Source organism: Nicotiana tomentosiformis, chromosome 12 (genome assembly GCF_000390325.3).
Source record: "Nicotiana tomentosiformis chromosome 12, ASM39032v3, whole genome shotgun sequence".
Classification (NCBI taxonomy): Eukaryota; Viridiplantae; Streptophyta; class Magnoliopsida; order Solanales; family Solanaceae; genus Nicotiana; species Nicotiana tomentosiformis.
The window spans coordinates 94655708-94677064 of record NC_090823.1 but is presented as its reverse complement, the minus strand read 5'-3'; the positions used below and the strand labels follow the sequence as shown (position 1 = coordinate 94677064).

At 35.7% G+C, this 21357-nt stretch overlaps 4 protein-coding genes across 7 annotated transcripts; 2 read left to right on the top strand and 2 right to left on the bottom strand.

Moving 5' to 3' along the window:
• The first annotated feature begins 872 nt into the window (after positions 1 to 872).
• On the top strand, positions 873 to 3502 carry LOC104118390 (E3 ubiquitin-protein ligase APD1-like). 3 transcript variants are annotated; one of them, XM_033652079.2, is made up of 8 exons: positions 873 to 1063; positions 1158 to 1384; positions 1474 to 1570; positions 1650 to 1721; positions 2359 to 2573; positions 2663 to 2732; positions 2852 to 3146; positions 3231 to 3502. In XM_033652079.2, exons 1-8 carry the CDS (start codon positions 1018 to 1020, stop codon positions 3307 to 3309), a joined length of 1101 nt encoding a protein of 366 aa, XP_033507970.1. In that variant the 5' UTR covers positions 873 to 1017; the 3' UTR covers positions 3310 to 3502. The 3 variants fall into 3 exon arrangements, with proteins under 3 accessions (XP_033507970.1, XP_070048035.1, XP_070048034.1); XM_070191934.1 differs by having other exon boundaries at positions 884 to 1063; positions 1459 to 1570; positions 2362 to 2573; XM_070191933.1 differs by having other exon boundaries at positions 884 to 1063; positions 1459 to 1570.
• Positions 3503 to 5096: 1594 nt separating this feature from the next.
• Positions 5097 to 6777, top strand: LOC104118389 (cytochrome P450 81Q32-like). Its single transcript, XM_009629619.4, has one exon. It carries the CDS (start codon positions 5183 to 5185, stop codon positions 6695 to 6697), a length of 1515 nt encoding a protein of 504 aa, XP_009627914.1. The 5' UTR covers positions 5097 to 5182; the 3' UTR covers positions 6698 to 6777.
• Positions 6778 to 7440: 663 nt separating this feature from the next.
• On the bottom strand, positions 7441 to 11228 carry LOC104118387 (uncharacterized). Of its 2 annotated transcripts, XM_009629617.4 has the most exons (4): positions 11056 to 11207; positions 10578 to 10672; positions 9094 to 9368; positions 7441 to 8537 (listed from the first exon to the last, which is right to left on the bottom strand). In XM_009629617.4, the coding sequence occupies exons 1-4, from the start codon at positions 11083 to 11085 to the stop codon at positions 7729 to 7731; spliced, it is 1209 nt and encodes a 402-aa protein (XP_009627912.1). In that variant the 5' UTR covers positions 11086 to 11207; the 3' UTR covers positions 7441 to 7728. The 2 variants fall into 2 exon arrangements, with proteins under 2 accessions (XP_009627912.1, XP_009627913.1); XM_009629618.4 differs by lacking the exon at positions 10578 to 10672 and having other exon boundaries at positions 11056 to 11228.
• A 2957-nt stretch (positions 11229 to 14185) lies between these two features.
• Positions 14186 to 19749, bottom strand: LOC104118386 (uncharacterized). The gene is made up of 5 exons (XM_009629616.4): positions 19271 to 19749; positions 18809 to 18923; positions 17987 to 18610; positions 17432 to 17615; positions 14186 to 14571 (listed from the first exon to the last, which is right to left on the bottom strand). The coding sequence occupies exons 1-5, from the start codon at positions 19345 to 19347 to the stop codon at positions 14549 to 14551; spliced, it is 1023 nt and encodes a 340-aa protein (XP_009627911.1). The 5' UTR covers positions 19348 to 19749; the 3' UTR covers positions 14186 to 14548.
• Positions 19750 to 21357: the final 1608 nt, after the last annotated feature.

Sequence of the window (21357 nt, the reverse complement as noted above, 5' to 3'; positions counted from 1 at the left end):
AGGTTACACAAACCTGGGAACATCACCTAGCTTGGGCTATCCAAAGTGCCAGAGGTAAATCACAGAAGGCTCAAATATTCAAAATGGTATATGTTGAATGCGTTTATGCTATATGGATGGAGAGGAACCAAAGGATCTTTGAAAAGAAGTATCAAAACTGGGAGACAATCGCGAAAGAAATTGCATATATTTGTCATGTGAGAGTATCAATGAGAGTTAAGACCTTATGCAAAGTTTTATTTTCTAAGTCCAGTTTAGACAATGGTTTGTATAGGCCAGAATTAATGTTAGTATCATTTAGATAGCTAGCTGTGTTTTTGTTTTAGTTAGCTATGGCTTTGTAAAGATTCAAAGGTGATTAATACAAAAGATAGTTACCAAAAAAAAAAGATATGCTTTATAGAAATAACCTCACATATCTAAAATCAAAAGATTCTAGATGGTGCCTTTGTTAAGTCATATATATTTAGTTTATGCGTCAAAAGTCGTTTTTTTTTTCTTTGTTAAGCTCATAGAATGGAGCAAAAAGCAATTTGTGCCAAAATCTTGTCTATCCTCTAAATTGTAAACCTTTACTTTTTTCATTAGCTTATATTTGGCAAACTTGAATTCATTCAAATTCCTTTGAAATAGAAAAGTGATACGGGGACTCGTGTTTGTTTATATTCTGAAAATGACTATTAGTAAAGAAAAAAGAAGTAATGGTCCTTTATAATGTTGAATGTAAAGTACAGTTCTCAACTAGAATTCTGATAGAATTACTAATACCTAACATTCATAATACCCACCTTTCTTACATAGAACAGTTAGTTGCACAAAAAGAAAAGGTGAATCAGCCATATTAATTAGCTAGCCATTCTCTTTTTCCTCCTATAATATGGAGTTATCAGCATTTGATGATTCCCTTATCAATAGTCTTCCATGCCACCTTCTGCAGCTTCAAGTTTCATTTTTCACAGAGGGGATTACCCTCTTCTAATGCATCATTAGCATTATCGTTATTGCTATCATTGTTGGATGTGGCAAGAGAAATTGACTCGTTTGCTCGCCCTTCTTTCTATATGTATTTGTGGCATATAATATCCAATTTTTTATGCTTTTGTCTCTTCAGTAAATTCCTTTCTAATGCAGACTCATTTTGTTTTTTTCTATTTCAGTGTTGCTTAGCATAAGATATGGGCTTTATGGCGATTGTGACATGGTTCTTGGACCTAACTCATCGCGATTACTTAGGGTGAGTTCTCTGTTCGTGAAGCAAGTTGAAGTAAGAGATGATGACAAGACAGGAATTTCCCTTTATGGGTTCTCAGAGAAGCCTGAATTAAGTGTAGAAGCCAAATGGAGCTCGTCGAAATCTGTGCTTGTTGGATCATACAGTCGGAAGGTTTGCATGAACTAATCTTGTGCTTTGTTATCATCCATTTAAAGGGTATGTTTAAAAGTCACTGATTTTATAAGGTAATTTGTATACAGGGGTTTTCTCTGTGGCTGAACAAAGGTTCAAGAATCAGAATAAAATGGCAAGCTCAAAGCAGTATTTTGAGTCAACTTGAAGTGTCTTTAATGAAAGGTGCCAAGAGTTTGGTATACGTTATGAAGTCGAAGATTGGATATGCCAATAATAAGTATGTCATTTTTGTCTTCAACAGGAGAGCGAAAGCATGAAAACGTGCTGTCAACAAACTCTGCTAGATTTGATATTTCAAATGGAACAACATATGGTAAGTTGGTAACAGCTTAAAGTTACACAAGTATATGCTTTCTGTAACTATGTACTATCTCATTTTCACATTATGTGATGGTGTTTGTAGTACTTCGTGCCAGTGTTATTGTTTAGTGTTATTACTTTTTTCTCTATTTTCTGGTTATCACGTTATTAGTATTATCTTTCTGGATTCTTTTGTTGTTACTACTACACTATCTCGTTTCATCTTATTGTGCCGAGGGTCTATCGGAAACAACCTCTACTCCTCCGGAGTAAGGGTAAGGTTTGCGTATACACTACCCTCCCCAGACCCCACTTGTAGGATTTCACTGGGTTGTTGCGATGGAGTTTGACTTGGCAAGGAGCTTAAGAAGCTAATTTACATTTATATAATGTATTTAGGATAATGGAAGAGAATATTAAAGAAGCAGTTGAAAAAGAGAGCCAACGTTACATGAGAATTAAAGTATGAATAGTTTGATGAATTTTAGATCTTGAAAATTGTATGGAAATAAAATGGTGTCAAATAGACGTTCCCAAATGGAAAGTGGCATGTAAGTTGGAACCAAGAGAGTAACAAATAAAAAAATGAAGTGCGCAACTTATACACACTTGGCTAGAGTAAACATTCCTCTTGCTTTCTTTTGTTATAGAAGCTGCATATAGAATTGAGGAAGATGACAGGTACAACATTGGCATCATAAATCAAAATTCCAAAGGTGTCACACTGCTCATGAATGTGAACATTTCACCAACAATTTACAACATAAAGAAAGCAAAGAGTATTTGTTCGACAAACAATGGACCTTGTCGCCTCGATCTGTCATACCCTTCCACCCAATACGTTGTTCTTGCAACACCTGATACTGTAAGTCCAAACTTTTCTTTAAAACATCAAGAATGTAAGACATCGTTTAGTGAAATTTAAGAGCTTAATGAACGATGTGTCCGCTGCAGTATGACCTGTCTGGAGTATCTGTTGCAATATCTTACATTGCCCGTCTTGTCACCTATGTTGGAATTTTAGGTAATCTCTCAGGCAATTAAAGTCTCAAGATAATTACCATTATGTTATATTAAAAGTTAGTAACATCAAGAATTTGACTAGTTGTTAAAATGTTGGCCTTACCTAATAATGTGTGGCAGGAGTAGCTGTAATAATAATTTGCTTTATACTGAAATCTTTGGGAGCTTGTGATGATGAAAGCTATGCAGAAGAAACATCAGTAACAAGAATAATAACCGAGACCGATCCAATGTTGCCACATAAGGATTTAGGATCAACTTATGGAACATATGCAGAAGATGCAAATTCTGGAAGATCAAGCTCTTCAGAGGATTTGTATGATGGGAAAATATGTGTTATTTGCTATGACAATCCAAGAAACTGCTTCTTTGTTCCTTGTGGTCATTGTGCAACTTGTCAAGAATGTGCTCAGAGGTAAATTATTCTTTTCACAGAGTCCAATTCCTCACAGATAAAAGAAGTTTTGAGGATTCTCATAAGATCAGTAGTTTCCTGCAGGATCATGGATGTTGAAAGTAAGGTGTGCCCGGTGTGCAGAAGGCCAATTCATAAAGTTAGAAAGCTGATCATTCCTTAAACATGAATATTTTGTGAGGTTTTTCTGTTTTCTGGAAAATTTTAACAAAAGTTGTGGACATGTGTAATCAGTACCTATGAACTGTTACCAATTCCATAGGTTTGTAAACAGTAAACTGTAGAATCATATAGAAAAATTAATGATTCCTAGAGAGATGACCAGTTATTTGAAATACAGGTTGTCGTTTGTGGAAGCGAACGGGTTAGAAGTTTGGCCTGTTTTTTTTTCCCCTGCTGTGGTAGGGGATGGGTTATTCTTTCTAAGTCATATTTAGTCATATCAGCCCATGGGAGATTTACAATTCTAAAGATGCAGTACTTATTGGTGAGCTTTTTAGTATTGTCGCTGTATGGGCGCATACAAGGTAAATATAAGGGGCCTCTCTGTTAACCAAGATGCACAAAGTTATATTCTTTTGAGAATGAACAAGATATTGAGGAATTGTCCGTACAACATTGTTACATAAAGAAAACCACTTCTCCAGTTGGTCATCAGGATTTTAGTAATATTATTTAATTAAACCAATTGAAGAATAGGGTCAAAAACAATAATTGCAGTACCCAGGAAAGTATTTCTTGTTAGCTGAAGTATTTGGATATTCCAGTACCAGCAATCCGTTTTACAAATTAATTTATTTAATATAACGTCTGGTTATGAAAAGATTCTGAGATGTCAAGTAGCATGTCAATTTGGTAATGAGAAACTGTAACAGAAATTAGAAAACAAGCAACTGGGGCATTGTGACATAGGACATGACGCCCATAACATACCTAGTAAGTTGAAGTACAAGAGTAAAGGCCAAAATTTCATTCATTCCTATGACAAGAAAGGAATCTTAATTGACGGACTACAATTGTTCCGGGACCACTGCAGACAAGCATAATCAAGATGGGGTATAGCTTATATACATTAATTGACTTTTACCCTGTCACTCCATTTTAACTTGTCATTTATAAAGTTATTATATGGACTTGATGGTATAAAAAAGTTATACATATTATCTGCGCACAAAAATTAAACTCAACAACAAATTATCATCAACCATAATTGTTACATATAAGTGGCACCTAGCCGTCCAAAGATGAAATGTCAAATATGCTGATAACTACACACAGTATAAATTAAAGGCTTCCTGCATCAGAACTGCACTCCATAAATTATCAGCCTAACTTCGGCCTTATTCAATTCCTGGACAAGAATTAAGCCTCAAACCAGAAACTAAATTAGCCTAAAAACCCATTCAAATAGGGAATCCAATAAGCAAAGTTGAGTATTCTTGTTATTTAGCTAGCGTTTGGTCATAGATTTCCAAATTTGTTCTGAAAATTTTGATTTGGGTGAAGTTTGGTTTGAAGATGAAAATGTGTTTGGACATCAGTTTTCAAAACATATTTTCCAAATTTATTTTGGAAAAACATGAAACATGACTTATACCCACAAGTTCTAAAAAGTATCACAAATACCCAACAATATCATTATCAATAACATTCATTATATTATCACAAACCATAATTCTGAACATAAATAAATTTAATACAAAATTATCATTTTTATAATGAACTACATGATACACTATCAGGTGACCAAGAAGACGAAATAACATTGTTACAAAATAATAAATGGTGAGCTCTTTTATAAAATATAAAAATTTGGGGCAATTTTTAAAAAATATAATAATGATATTTTGGCCCAAAACAAGCTATTGAGCTGGTTTTGAGATTTGGGATTTAGGATTTGGAATTTGGGATTTTGCCAAAATGTAAGCAAAATCTATGGCCAAATATGTGTTTGACAAATAAAATCCAAATTTATTTTGGCAAAACGGGTACTTATAGTTACTGCAAAGTCTTCTTTGATTGTATCTGCATCAATCATGGAAATTTCATACTACATCCTCATCTTCACTTTCCTTTACTTGCTAAAGAACCATTTCCTTAGAAAATTCCATAATCTCCCACCAAGTCCATTTATTTCTTTACCCATAATAGGCCATCTATATCTCTTCAAGAAACCACTGATTAAAACATTGGCTAAGATCTCAGAAAAACATGGTCCTTTGCTTTTCCTCCGATTTGGATCGCGCCATGTCCTCCTTGTCTCTTCCCCTTCTCTTGCAGAGGAATGTTTCACCAAAAACGACGTCGTCTTTGCTAACCGTCCAAGGTTGCTTGCTGGAAAACATCTTGGTTACAATTATACCAGCCTTGTTTGGGCCTCCTATGGCCAACATTGGCGCAACCTAAGACGGATTGCTACTCATGAAATCTTGTCCACTCAGAGAATTCAAATGTTCGCTGACATCTATAGAGTTGAGGTTCGATCGCTGCTTCAACGACTCGTTAGGGGTAAAACCAATGATGGAGCTTCTTACACAATGGATATGAAAGCGGCTTTCTTTGAGATGACACTGAACATTCTGATGATGATGATTGCTGGGAAACGATACTATGGTGGTTCTGCTGTGGAGGAATCTAGGAGCTTTAAAGAGATTGTTGCAGAAACTTTCCAATTGAGTGGTGCAACAAATATAGGAGATTTTGTGCCACTTCTTAACTGGATAGGAGCAAACAAACTTGAAGATAAGCTGAAGCTATTGCAGGAGAAGAGGGACAACTTCATGCAAGATTTGATTGAAGAGCACAAGAACAACAGAAAGGGATCTTCTTGTGAGCAAAAGAAGAACACCATGATTGATGTTCTTCTATCACTCCAAGATTCAGAACCTGATTATTACACAGATGAAGTGATAAGGGGCATGGGACAAGTCATGTTATCAGCAGGGACAGATACTACAGCTAGCACAATGGAGTGGGCTTTATCACTTCTTCTGAACAATCCTGAGGCACTAAAGAAAGCTCAAAACGAAATAGGCACTCAAATAGGACAGTCACCAAGATTACTTGATGACTCAGACCTTGCTCAACTCCCTTATCTCCATGGGATAATAAACGAAACTCTCCGAATGTATCCAGTTGTTCCGATTCTTGTGCCACATGAGTCCTCGGATGAGTGTGTCGTTGGAGGTTTTCGTATCCCACGTGGGACAATGTTGCTGGTGAATATGTGGGCAATACAGAATGATACTAAGACATGGGAAGGGCCAAATGAGTTTAAGCCTGAGAGGTTTATCGATATCAAAGGGCAACGAGATGGGTTCAGGCTAATGCCATTTGGATATGGCAGGAGAGGATGTCCAGGTGAGAATTTGGCAATGCATGTAGCTAGTTTGGCATTGGGATCACTTGTTCAGTGCTTTGAATGGGAGAGAATAAGTGAAGAGCTGGTTGACATGACTGGAGGACCTGGACTCACTATGCCTAAGGCTATACCATTGCTAGCAAGATGTAGGCCACGCCAAGATATTGTTAACCTTCTTGCTCAGTTGTAATCAAGTTTCTTCCCTGAGCTTTCTTTTCAAACAAAACTAATAAACACAGAAAAACAACACTACTACTTTCATTTCAATAAGTATTGCAGAGGGCAGGCTTCCTGTAGTAGCTTATCTCTTCTTAGTTGCTAATACACGACTACTACTACGTTGCAATCCCAAACTTTTAGGGGACGTTTGGTTGGGAAATAAGTTATCTCGGGATTAGTTATCCCGCGATTGTTACCCAACCCTCCCATAGGGATAAAAATAACACTACAATCCTGGGATAACTATCTCTTATCCCTCGTACCAATCCCTTGTACCAAACGAGCCCATAGTTGCTAATAACGGAAAAATGAAAAGAGAAAACACTAATCCACTTGTAGATATTATATGCAAAACTTGAATACAAATATCGCTCAATTTCTTTTTATGAATGCATTGAAGTTGATCCTCGCGTATGTGCATGCATCAGCATTCATCAAACAAGAGCTCACTGTTATAGTGGTTATGACTCGCCATGTATGTTCAAAATGTAATTGAAGCTGACCATGTTTGACCACTCATAGGAGGCGATGAAGAATGAACAAAGAAATTCTTAGTGTATAACAAAGTTTTGATGACTGCACCAGATCAACATTCCCATCAATTTTTTGTGGCTGTAGAGTAGATCAGTGAGTTACCAATCATTAAGAAATATATATAATCACAGAAGCAGGAACTATTATCCAACATTTAACAAGAAAATGAAGGCGCTTAACTTTCATAAGCAATCAGAATGATGGATTCCTTTTACGTTTATTCTGTAACTCATATAAAAATAAGTATTCACCGTTAGTGCAAAGCACAATAACTATGTTGCCCAACTCAGTAGAATATTTTCTGAACAGGTTATACAAGCAAACCTTTCAAAAAAACTTTAAACTAAAAGGGAACCAGATGGTAGTCACCAAAATAAATATCCTCACTGCCTTCTTGGCTTCGTGTATACAAAAGCATTTGCTTTCATGGTTGGTACACTTCAACACGCACCATTCATTATTATCATCTTAGCTCCACCTCCTTCGATCTTCTTCCTCATCTACTGGAGTGTACCATGATGGTCTTTGCTTTGAGTTGCTCAATCTGTAGTTCAGGAGAATCTCTTCATTACAAATTGCTCTAGTTGCCACAAGAACAAGCGTCTTTAGAACAGGGACATCTGATCCATTCTTGCCGGACTTCCACTTGAACCAAAAGGAGCCAAACCTTTTCATGCTTGCTTCTTCACCATTTCCGAACGAAATATTTGGTATATAGGGTCTCATGTGTTTCTCCGGGAGGGGAAAGTCATAAGGGCATATCATAACATTGGGGACCATGTCCTTGGCTGGGTGGTTGGCAAAGTGAGCAAAGGCTAGAGGGTTTCTCCTTTCCAAAACTTCATGGTTGCCACCTAGACGTGTTCCATCCAATGGTTTACTGAGCATTCTCCAAATTCGCTCAGAACCCTTTTCATCAACTTGCATGTTGTACTTAGGTTCAGGAAGGGACGAACCATTCCATATTTCCTGAGATTCACCACCGGCACCCCAGGGCTGCGCATTTATCACAGTTCCATCATACCGTGTGATCAAATACGAATTTTGGGCATCAACTCTTGGATATCCAGGAATATAGCGGTAATATGCGGGGGAGTAGATTACACCAGGATAGAGTGCTAGCACAGCACCAACGTCAGCTTCACCATGTAAGAATAAACCTTGCCCAGCATCCTCATGTGGAATTCGAGACGGTTTGACCTCCAGAGTGTAGCCCATAAGATCCTTTAAACTCTGTGAAACCTCTATGCGCGTCAATGGCTTGGTTTCAGGTATAGCTGTGCTGAAAACATATCAGTAATCAAAATCCAGGGGCAATGCAGCTAATCAAAGTCATCAAAATTAGCAGTGAGAAAGAAAATCTTTATCCAAGTTGACCAAAAAGCTTAAATATAATCTATGTGAGACCACCAAAAAGTTTCTATAACTATAATTTTATGTTATACCCCACTTTCCAAGGGCTTATATTGAATGCAATCCATGAGAACCGTCCTACAATTACCTATGGGTCCAATTTTCCAGGACATGGACTCTTATGTCCCTACCAAAATTTTAAGACAAAAGTTTTTAGTTAAAGAATTCCAAAAGTCCTAGGAAACGCCATTAACATAATATTTGTTTCAATTCTATTTTTGGTAAGCAAAATAGTTAACAACCAACAATATGGCGAGGAGTTAGAATTCACCTTCATAATATAACATAACATAACAAAAGCAGGTCATAAAGGGTTGCCAACACGTTGCTAAAGTTCGGAACTAATGAAAATTCTAAACAAATTTTAGAAAAGCGACAAATATTAAAGGTGCTGCGGAAACTTCAGCTCAAGATTCTTACCGATGTGGTCCTTTAATGGAGCAGTCCTACCAATAGCAAGGCCGAGCCCACTGCGACGAGGAGAAGGACTATTTTCGGAAGATGATGTGTCCTGTTTGTCCTTGACATTAAGATCAGGGAGTAATATGTGATCCATATAATTGCAAAAGTTTGTAATCTGGTTATGCACATTATCTTGGACCTGCTTGTGTTGATCAGCTAAGGAGGCCTTGCCAGCCATGTCAATAATCTCCTCAGCATCAGCTTCAACGGCATCCTTCCCCAAACAATTGTAACTGAAAAGTAAAGTTTATCATGGCAAGGATAAAACTTGCAGAAAAGATGTATGCAATTTTTACTATCATATGTTTCATAAGCGATTCAGCCATAAAAGAAGTTAGTTACAGCTTACAGTTTCAACTGATCCGAGATAGACAAGAGCCTTAGAGGACAATAATACAATGCAATCTCCGCACCCCCTTCCCCCCCTTTTCTTTGGACCAGTAAATATTGCAACTAGTGTTGAATCTACAGTTATCTAAAAAAGAAACAAAAAGGAAAATGTAGAACATGGATTGCTGGTTGATGACTCAAGTAATGTCCTAGCTCCTAAGAGCTGAAAGCAGCAAAACATTCATCAAAATACCCAACCAGCTCCTCACAAGTTTGATAGCACGGACACAAAACCTTACTCAACAGAAAAATTTTAACTTCCGTCATTCAAACAAAAGATGAAATGACCAGAAAATAATATAAAATATCCTAACAAAACCTTTCCTTTGCACATGTTAAAACAAATCCATTTCAATCTCATAAAGTGCATATTTAAATTAGAAATAAAAAACTGAATAGCCTGTAGAATTGTATTTACATGAAAGAGCTAAGCGACAACAACAACAACAAAAACAACAACAAACCCAGTATAATCACACAGGTGGGGTCTGAGGGCAGTGAGTATGGAGCCTTACCGGTAGAGAGGCTGTTTTCGATAGACATGAAAGAGCGCAGCCTGGTCGGTCAATTACTCATAGAAAATGGTTTTACAAGGAAAAGTGCAAATAATTACAGCCAATTGAGCAGCTTAGATCTGCCAATTCTTGGTACAAACATCAATGCTAAAGCTATGTTTTTGCAGTAAATTTCAAAGAGTGCAGATAAAACCTAAATTAGCCTACCTTAGTTTATTGACCGAATTATAGATAATACAGCAAGTTGTATTTGTCACCAGTCTGTTTACACGAAGAGTATAAGTTTGATGCGCATGCATAGTGTAAAAAAGATTTACACCATCAGGTCAATTAAAAGGAAACTTCAAGTAACCCTTTTACAAACACTAATTGGTACGTTTAAAAAGATGGGAAGCAATCTTCTCTAAGAGGTCAAAATACACTGATAGTGTAAGAAAATCTTCGCAATGGCAGTGTATATAACTTCAATCCTTAAAAATAAAAAGCATCCTATATAGCAGCATTACTTTTTTTTTTAGGATGTAAAATGATTCTTACCTAGAGTAAAGGAAGAGACGGTTTATATCAGCTTCAAACTGAAGATGCCTTGGATCTTTAGCAAATGTGGGGCTTTTTGCAAGAACTTTAACAGCCTAAAATTTGTTCCAGAATTTTATCAAGATATGAATTGCATTAATATTCATTACAATAAGTACATACCATATTTTAGAATCGTAGGAACTAGGAAAAGCATTATAAATCACAATCTTCAATAGTTAAAAGCATTTGTAAAAATCTTAGTCAAAAAAATGCTTTTTAACACTCCAAATTAAAAAAGTCTTTTTGGGAGGGAGGAAGAAACCCAAAAACCCAACATAGATTAAAAATTTAAAACTCTTACATATGAACCTTTTAGTATCCAATAAAATTACATATTCCAGTTCCAAGTTTACACATTTGAACAGCACATCAAATGAAGGAAAGAAGTCTCAGTTGAGTGACAGACAAGGGGAAGGGGGGGGGGGGATGAGGGTACCTCTTGAAATTTCTGGAAGAGAGAGGCCATAGAGGAGCTTGGTCGTTGTTTGCTGAAGTTCGAGCTTGCTGCAAACCTGAATTGAAAATTTTGCGGCGTCGGATTTGATTTGAGGGAAACATGTAGGGAAGTTGGTGTAATATACGAAAATAAGCGGGGCCGTTTTGGAATAATGATCTAAATAATTAGGGGTGTCAATTGATCAATTCGACCTGTTACTTTATAAAATTTGTACCGTAGGTAAATGTAGAAGTGAAGATTGATAAGCAAGTCATCCCTAAAAGAGATAGTTTTAAGTATTTTGGGTAAATAATCCAAGGGAGTGGTGAGACACATCGTATTGGAGTGGCTAGATGAAATCATATAAGAATGTGCCACCAAGATTTAAGGGTAAGTTCTATTGAGTGGTTGTTAGACCAGCTATGTTGTATGGTGTGGAATGTTGGCCAATTAAGAATTCTCATGCTTAGAAGATGAAAGTATCGGAGATGAGGATGTTGGTGTGGATGAGTGGACATAGTAGGAGAGATATGATTAGGAACGAAGTTATTCGGGATAAAGTGTGAGTGGTCTCTGTGGACGAAAAGATGAGGGAAGGGAGGATGAGGTGGTATGGGCATGTAAAGAGGAGATGCACAGATGCTCGGTCAGAAGGTGTGAGAGGTTGGCTATTGTGGGTATAAGAAAGGAAGAGGTAGGCCGAAGAAGTATTGAGGTGAAATGATTAGACACGACATGGCATGCCTCTAACTTACCGAGGACACTGGATAGGAAATTATGGAGATCGAAGATTAGGGTTGAGGGTTAGTAGGCTGTCGAGTTTAGGACTCTGTATCCGCTACGTTTGTTTTGGTAGTTTGTTTTTTGTTTTACATACCAGTACTAGTATTATCATTTTAGTGTTTACTTATTGGTGGTGTCTAGTAACATCTGTTGTTCTCCTTGTTTGGTTATATCAATGCTTTATTTTTTGTTGTTAGTATTTCCGACATGACCTTCTTGTCACTGTTCTCCTGTTCTTATCTTATTTTCTTGAGTTGAGGGTCTTTCGAAAATAATATCTCTACCTCCATAAGGTAAAGGTAAGGTTTGCGTATATTTTATCCTCCCCAAACCCCACAATGTAGGATTACACTAGGTATGTTGTTGTTGTTGTATCAAATTTTTGGTTATTCCATTTTGCATAACAAAAATTAGACTTTACGAAACTATCCCAATTATCTTGGTTTCTCTTCGATATCGTTACAGTTTGGTTAATTTTTCGATATTTTTTTAAAAATATCACGCAAAAGTCGCTAATTGAAGTTAGAATGCGATAATGTTTACTTGCTTAGAACTTTGACAAAACTCTTTAGACATTTTTACTATTTTAAAAGTGATGATCAAAGGAACATGAAAGATAGATTCATCTCACTATTCTATGGTAGCGTAAAATAAATTAAGTAATGACAAGAGAAATATAAGTCATGCGGGTGGAAATATATTAATCAAGTTGGGACTCAAGAATAAGCTTATTAAAAGATTAGTATCCAACAAGAGAAATCTAAATCACACGAGAGGAAAGATATCTAATACTTTGTGGCTTGCTACTGAAGATAGTTGGAATACCTAGTGGCTTATTACTCAAGATATTAGAACTAATTTAGTTTCGATGAGTATAGAATAGGTTTGAAAGTTAGGACTTTGGATATTAATTATTTGGTCACTTGTAGCCATTTTTATAATTCCAAGACCCAAGAAAAAAAACTTAATGTTTTGTTAGTTTTAAACTTAGTATATAAAATATATTTTTATATATATAGTTATTTGATACGGTTTGGTATTTTTCGTTTATTTTTATAAAATTAAAAACCTACCATATTATTCGGTACGATTATAATTTATATAAAAACCTACGATTTTATTAAAACAAACCTAATAATCAGTTCGGTATGATTCAGTTCGGTCGATTTAGTCAGTTTTTTAAAGATTCATTGGCACCCCTATAAATAGCGATTGGATATAAGCTGATGAATTGTTTGTTACCTCTTCTCACTCAGTCTTTCTGAGTGTTAGACTACTCAGATTTACTCCAATTATTAGTTTTTAATTAATAACTCTAGAAAATTGATCGGCATTCACTTATTCCTTAAATTTGATCTCATAAATTGGCCATTGACAATCTCACCAAGCTGACTAAAGTTGGTTTAATGATTTGTATTTCTTTCTTTTTTTCTTGGCAATGGTTGAAACTCCTGCCCTTAAAAAATAGAAAGGGCACTAGTAATTACTCCTATTGAATAGTAAAAACGGCATACAAACTTGCGTTTATATGTAAAAGTTTTACTTTAGGAAAAGCGAAAAACAAGAAGGAAAAAGTTATTAATATACTAGTAATTAGGAAGGGAAAAAAATGCGCTCGTAATCAGAAAGTTATTTGCATTTCTAGTCTTAGCTCGTCTACGATAGTGAGTTCATATTATTACTTCCTTTATCATAGCTGGTCTTCTCGACCATAACATCCAAAGCAAGATATGATATATTCATCGTCAAATAATGTAGCCAGATACAAGTAGTTGCTACTTTGATGCCGCGTATTGAAGGGTCAAAGGCCGATTGAGAAAATCCTGCTCATAATGTTTTCATTTCAATCACTTCTAATTAATCAAAACTACAAATGCCCAAGCGAAAAACAGGACCAGAGAGCCAATAATTGGACTAGTGCAAAAGTAAGATGGATCTATTCCATGCTGCCCCTATACATTAAAGAGAACCAACCCTCCAATCCACCTCCCCCCCTCCTCACAAAATTAATTACAGGGTTGTTTGGTTTGAAAACAAGTTATGTTGGAATTAATTATACTGGAAATAGTTATCCTAGAATTAGTTCTTATTGACTGTTTGGTATGTTATATTAATCCTGGATTGTTAATTTTACTATTTTATTTTGAGGATACTATTCTACCCTCTAGAATGTATAAGTTATCCCGGTGTTATTTTTAATCATGGGATAACTTTAACTTATCCCAGAATTAGTAACCAAATAAGGGATAAGGCAGTACAAAATTTTTATCCCAAGATTATTTTCGTTTATCCATCATACCAAATGAAGTGTTACTGCAACCGACAAAAGAATGCTGAGAGAAGCCTGGACAAGAAAAAGAAGCGGAAGCTTAGACTAACAAGTAAAATCATGAGCATTTGCACACTATACAAGATTTAGCAGGTCAAATAGACCTGAAATGGTTCATTTCTGTGGATGCAAGATTGGAACAACATTATCTGCAGTCCACAGGATTCATCTTATATTACAACAGCATTTAGCCACCACCAATGGAACCTAAACGGGGAGGACAGAGGTTAAGGTATTATGGCGACAATTCTTGTGCAATCAGCTTCAGCTTCATATGACTCGAAAAATCACCTACCTTGCCAAAACAGCTGATAGGCAATTGTTCCTTGATCTTTTCAACCCTACACACTTTCTTCTTTTGCAGGAACAAAGGCTCATCACTCAAATATGGAATGCTAATAGAACTGCAGCAAGAAGGAAAAAATTATCTGAGTACCCAACAAGTAGAAACAACTCAAGCACAATTTTGACTGAGCCATGGGGTCCTACGAAACTACACTAGCAATGCGTAACACAATCATCAACAAGCATAAGGCTAAGTATTTCAAGATATACATAAAGAGAGCTCAACACACCACCACATTAAATGGAAGGAACATGAATCTTTCAGCTTTATCCGACGTATAACAACATAGTTCTACCTTAAAACCTATGAAAATTTTGGAAAACAAACCAAAAAGGAAATATGGCTCCTTGTCCTATCAGTAAGAGGGGTAATCTATTCCTGAGTAGTCAAGCAAATTAAGATACCAATATATTGCAATATCTACTGTGGACTTCTCATGATATCCCATGAGTGCGTCCTGGAGAAGCATAATGTTAACATTATCCAATAACATTCTCCATTCACCAAATACAAAACAAAGATATTCCCAAGATGCCCCCTAATGAGATATTGACTTAAACAAGACCATAACAAAGAGCTAATAGTTAAACAAGATAACAATGAGCTACTTTAACTTCTTTCTACCAACTTAATACAAGGGAGCAAAATGGGGTGGATGAATCAAGACCCAACCAGAAGGTGACCACAATCCCTCATTGTGTAGTAGGAAGAGTTAAATGTGCCCAGTTGTGGCTCTATGTGCTTCAAATTCCAAACCTATAACCTCCATGTCTTGATGATGTAAAAAATACTAGCCTTAAAATCTACACTAAGGTTCACCAACTGATCCTTAATTTGGGGAGAGAGAGTGAGAGAGAAAGAGGAGTTGAATCAAGAAGATTGTACAGTAGTACACAGTACACAACACTTCTGTAAACATGTGTTTTATACATGTTTGCATAAATTTGATAGTGATGATATGAGGTTGATCTATGAGGTAGTAGACGCTGGCAATTTTTGCTCAGGTTTTCTGTGTCAATAGATATGGTAGCTGCAATGGCTAAACTAAATGAAGATTTTGGAGATTGCAAACCCTCCGCATCACCCAGGAAGGGGGGGGGGAAGCTCAACTATGGATTTGCAAAGTAAAAAGTGGTGATGACACCTGTTGCTGCCAATACAGTGGATTACAATAGATGAAAGGCACAATTAGTTCTCTTCTAGGTGCAACAGCACAATTTCAAGTAAAAGGTTATCAATGTTTCACTTTCAACTCCTTCCTCTATTCCTAAAACTTACCTGAGAAACCTCACAATGCATAGTGTTAACTGCTGGCTCTTTCTGCAGGACTTGTATACCTAGGCTACAAGGAGCAAATTACCTTCTTGCATAAAAAACTTCTGATCCCCATTACTGTCTGGAGGAGAAGATAGGAATGACAGATTGGAACCAAAGAAAGTATTCACCCAGAAAAAGTGAGGGAAAAGTCTCTACTGACTGCATCCTGACAAACAAAAATTTCTATTTGCCAACTCCAAATTAAAGAATATGCAAAATTCCCGAGTCTACAGTGATTATCCAATTGAATGTTTGTTCTTGCAAAAAAACTCCCATTTGTTGTGAAAGGCTATTTTGCGCGGACTCTCCAAAATGTTGTTGCACCGTGTTGGATCCTCAAAAAATGCACTACTTTTGGAGGATACGACACACAGCCGGTGACATTTTCGGAGAGTTTGAGCAACATAGGTGAAAGGAAAGAGAAAATAAAGACTGATCTCTGAGCTCTTCCCCATCCTGATATCTTTTGCTCAAATAAATGCAAAGCATAAAATAGTTAGGCTGGTACGAACAGTGTCATAGACAAGTAGTACTATTGGAAATTGTGGAGGTAGACATAAAAAAACTGTTGATCTTAACATAGACATGATAAGTCACTAAAAGGGTAGCTCGGTGCACTTCGCTCTGGCTATGCACAGGTCCAGGGAAGGGCAGAACCACTATAGTTGGGACAACATCAATAGCATATAAAATAGGTCATGGGAAATACAAAGAACAACAAATCTGCTGTAGTTTTTAGTCAAGCTTTTATGTCAAAAAGTAAACAAGAGAAAGAGATTTATTTGAGGGGAATAACACTTTTCTGCAGCCAACAAACTGTATTGAGGTGCCACTAGTAATTTCTTATATTTTCGCTTCTCCGTATCTTTTTTTTTTTTTTTGATAAGGTAAAAGTTTATTAAAAAGGTACCAAGATGGTACTCCATATCTTATGTAACAAATTACCATGTACCAGAATAAAGAAAGAAAGAAAGAAAGAAAGGAAGGAAGGAAATTCGAAGAATCACCACCGCAAGCAAAAACCATATATGGAACCAGACTTCCTAGGTTATCCATTTTATCGGATAGATTGGAAGTTTGTTGATAGTTGCAGAATCTGCAATCCTTACAGAATAATGAAGGGAACACACCCCCCCCCCCCCACCCACACACACACACAAGAGAGAGGGGGGGGGGGGGGGTTTGAACAAAGGAACAGAAAGCCCAAACAAAAATAAAGAAAAAGAAAACTAAAAAGACATCAATTGCACAGAAAAAGCTTCATCTAGTGTAGCAACAGAAATACATTCCTACAATTAAGAAAACTCAACCATGTCTATCAACAATTTTTCAAATTTAAAGAGATCAAAAAAGAAAACCACAACAGCCGTGAAACTATAGAATCAACAGAATGAACTCTGGAAAGCTTCATGTAGTGTAGCAATAGAAATACATTCCTACAATTAAGAAAATCCAACCATGTCTATCAACAATTATTGCTTGTTTTTATAAGGTAAATTTTTCTTTCAAAATTGTGAAAACTCAAAATAAAATTTTAGGTTTTTTCTACGACGGAAAGATAAGGTAATTATGGATAAACAAGCTTAAGTTAGCAGACTCACCAATCAAGAAAATTAGAAGAACCACAGAAGAAAGCATTTGAACAGGTCGATTATATTTCATATAATACTGAGACCGTTGCAGCTGTCGTTGCACTGCTCCATACCAACCATTGAGTTGCTTCTCATAATTTTCATCGCATCCATCAAGGCAAATCTTACTCCTCTCATAACATGTGTTGATGCCCTTTATTGAAAAATCAGATTTAAGTAAGAATTAAAGGACATCATTAATTGATGAAGTAAATATAAAAGTATTTAGAAGATTAACAAATCAAATCCCTTTATTCAAATTTATTTGACCTCAAAAGGTAAAACTATATGATTTTGATCATGATTCGTTAGAAATTTTATATTCAATAGTTTTACTATAGTCCTTATTATAGATAGAATTCTTAATCTAGTTTTTAATTGTTCAAGTTTCATTTTCAAATTTGAATCCACTAGTGTTAATATTAACATAAATTGTTAAATCTTGAAAAAGAGAGTCAAATTATGTCACATAAAATAGGACAGAGGGAGTCATCCATGCCGGATACTGCAGAAAAAAATACACACCCTTGTCAATGGCTGAGACTGCGGCAATGTACTATCAGCTTCTTGGTCATCATCGGGATTGAATTTCAACTTCCTGTAACCATTCTTCGACCACTTCAACTTCGTTGCAGATTCCATGCAATTCAACAGCCCTTGAATACTGGGGATCTTGCGAGTGGATGGTGCAGGTTGTTTGCCGTAAATGTCATCAGCAACTGCGATCTTCCAAGCACCAACGTCAGCACAAGCACTTGCTGTCTTCCTGTGCCCTGAGAACTTCTCATCCTCAATGTGACCCGCGTCCACTAAATGAGACGAACTCTTTGAATACTCTGGCATTCCTTGCTTACAATCCTCTTCCCACAATGCTGGTTTCTGCTCTGCTTCATGAACTTTTACAGAGTTTTTCTCTGCAAAAGAGGAAGAGGCCGGCGGTCCTGAGAGAAACGCAGCCAGTTCATTGAGTTCCCTCTCATCTAAGCGCACCCATTGATCTCCTTGTGAAGTAGCTGATTCATTTAGACTCTTCTCTACTTTCTTAATTTGATTGTCTATTGCAATAACAAACTCACGGTGCCTTTCTTTAGCATCATCAGTTGAAGCATTATCATAGCTCGAACTAACTGCCCGTTCAAATTCCTCCAACTGCATTAACAACCAAAAATTCAGCTTTAATCTTTCTATTACATTCGACAATTACACCTCATATGAGAGTATACATGTAAATCAATCATTTCTTTTCAGGCCTTTGTCCTAGGGTGGAATATAAAGGATCCATATAGCCAACCCCAACTAATTTGGGATTGATGTGCTTTTTATTTGGGGGCGGGGGAAGGGTAGTACCTGCCATTTAGCAGTGCCAAGGGTAGTCCTTAGGTCTCTGCATAGCTCATCCGAATTCCAACGACCAGAAGTATCCTTCAATGCATGAATCCATGTTCTATAAGTTGACTCCATCCTTTAAAAGGAAATTAAACAAATATATCAATGAACATGGCAAAACCCCACAAATGAAAAACCAAGAAAGGCTTCAATCTTTGCACCACTACTCACAGAAAAATTCACACAGAACATATTTATAACTAAAATCTAATACTAACTCTAATAAAACTAACCTAAACATACCAAAATAATAAAAATCAATTAAACATCACATATATCCTTTCCACTCTATTAGAGCTCATTTCATTTTTCCAATACTATTAAAAAAATTGTCTTTCAATGAATTTTAGGGGTTTAAAAAAACTACAAAACAAATTAGAAATTTTTCAGGAAAAGGAAATTACAAAGGAAATGTTAAATTACCTATCAGCAGATTCTTGAACCTCTTCTGCAGCAGAAAAAAACGGATCTTTCTCCCACCTATCGAAATACGACCCCATATCCTCCAAAAATCGAATTTTTACAAATAATTGGCAGAAAAATGGGAGAAAACCCAAAATTGGTTCAATTGACAATTACTACGGAAAATATTCTAAGAGATTATGATTTTCTAAGCAAAACAAAATCTACGAATATTGAACTAATCCAAGTAAACGTAGATTTTCATTTGCTTGGATCAAATTTAAAGTAGAAAGATGTTCTAGAAAAGTACTAGTAATTGTGATTTCATTTTTATTAGTTGGGAAGATAAGATAATGGTTAGTGGTTTCCGTAAAACACATGATTTATTTAAATTAATCGTGCCACACGCGTAAGAGTTTCCAGGAAGAATGATTCTGTTAAAATAATTTTTTAAAATTAATTTATTTTATTTTCTTTTTGTTAGTTGAAAAAACAAAAACTCACCCACTATGACCTAAAAAATATATATATCACCCACTACGTCCAATTCAGCGAACACGAAACAAGAGGGATTTAAAGTATTCATTTTAAATGAATTGAAATGTCTAAATTAAATTCCATGAAGTTGAGGGGCCGAAATATCAAAACAGTGTAAGCATAAGTCTCTATTTGACTCTGTCCAAAGTAAATAATTTTGACATGTTGAAAATGTGTTGTAAATCTAAAAGACAAATAAATGAGAAATATACTTTTTAATCATACAAATTCTACATAAGATAATTCACACGTTTTCAATAGAATGGCTAGCCGAACATAATACTGTATTAGCGTGGTTTGAATGACCTCTCAGTAGGCTAGGGAATTAGGCGTGCGGTCAAAACAAGTGTGCATAAAAATAAGGGAAAGGTTCTCTGTCCGAGTTGGTTGACTATAGCTGTGAATGGTGATTTTATGCAATTTTGAGGTTTGGACTTTGGACTAAAGAATAAACAGTGTGCCGCTGCCTTCTTGTCACTTTGTGGTTGTTACCTAGTGAAAATCAATTTACAAGGAAATCAATTGAATTAATACCATAAAATTCTCTTAAACTATTAATTTGTTGTGAGTTACTTACCCCAAAACTCCCCAAATTATATCCTCATTTATATTAAAACCCTTCGGTTGAATTCTTAGAGATGTGTCTGGTATACATTCTTAATTTATTAAAAATGTACCATGTGGCACTACACGTGGCTATTTAACTCAGCCTAAAATTTTTCCAAACTATTCGTTGTCCCCAAAATCCCCTTAAACTATATTTCCCTCTATATTAAAATCTCCTCGTTGAATTCTTAAGATGTGTCTGGTTAACTATATTAACTTTAGTTTGTATTAAGTTTTTGACAAAGCTAACTACTCGTTGTATATTACTTTCAGATGACTGATTCTGAGCATTTTTTGCCAAATCCAAATACAAATGTGTTAGGTTTAGCTTTAATGGTAGTTGTGGTATGTTAGGTTCCAATTGAACAAGTCTTTATTTATATTCATTTTGCAGCAAAAAAATGAAGGCAAATAGTGTTGCACTTCTAAAAAAAAACCTTTTTATATTATAGAAACAAGATTACACAAACTAGCATTCCATAAACAAGAAACCAATCGGCCAATGACTGCATTTTCTAATTCTAAATTATACAAACAAGGTCCAAGAGATTCAACTTTATTCTCTACAAAGTATTGAGTTTAATAAGAAGATTTAAATATGTGTTATTTCAATAATATGGGTAAGAAATAAAAGAAGACTAAAAAAAAGAACAAACAATTTTAGAAGAACAAGAGAGTTGAAAAATTTTCAGAGGAAATCTATATGGAAAATTGAAGAGGAAATATGACAAAGTGAGGAAGAAATGTAAAAAATGAAGAAAAAAGGTGAAAATGAAGCAAATGAGGAAGAAAATTATTTTTTTTTTAAAAATTTAAAAGTGTATGACTAATTAGTCATTATACACTGTCATGTGGGCTATTTTGATGATATTTTTTTAGTCTGCGCACGCTTTTTGGCAAGTTATTACACATATTATACTAGGTAAGCAACAAGAGTTTTTAATATGAAGGAAAAAATAGTTTAG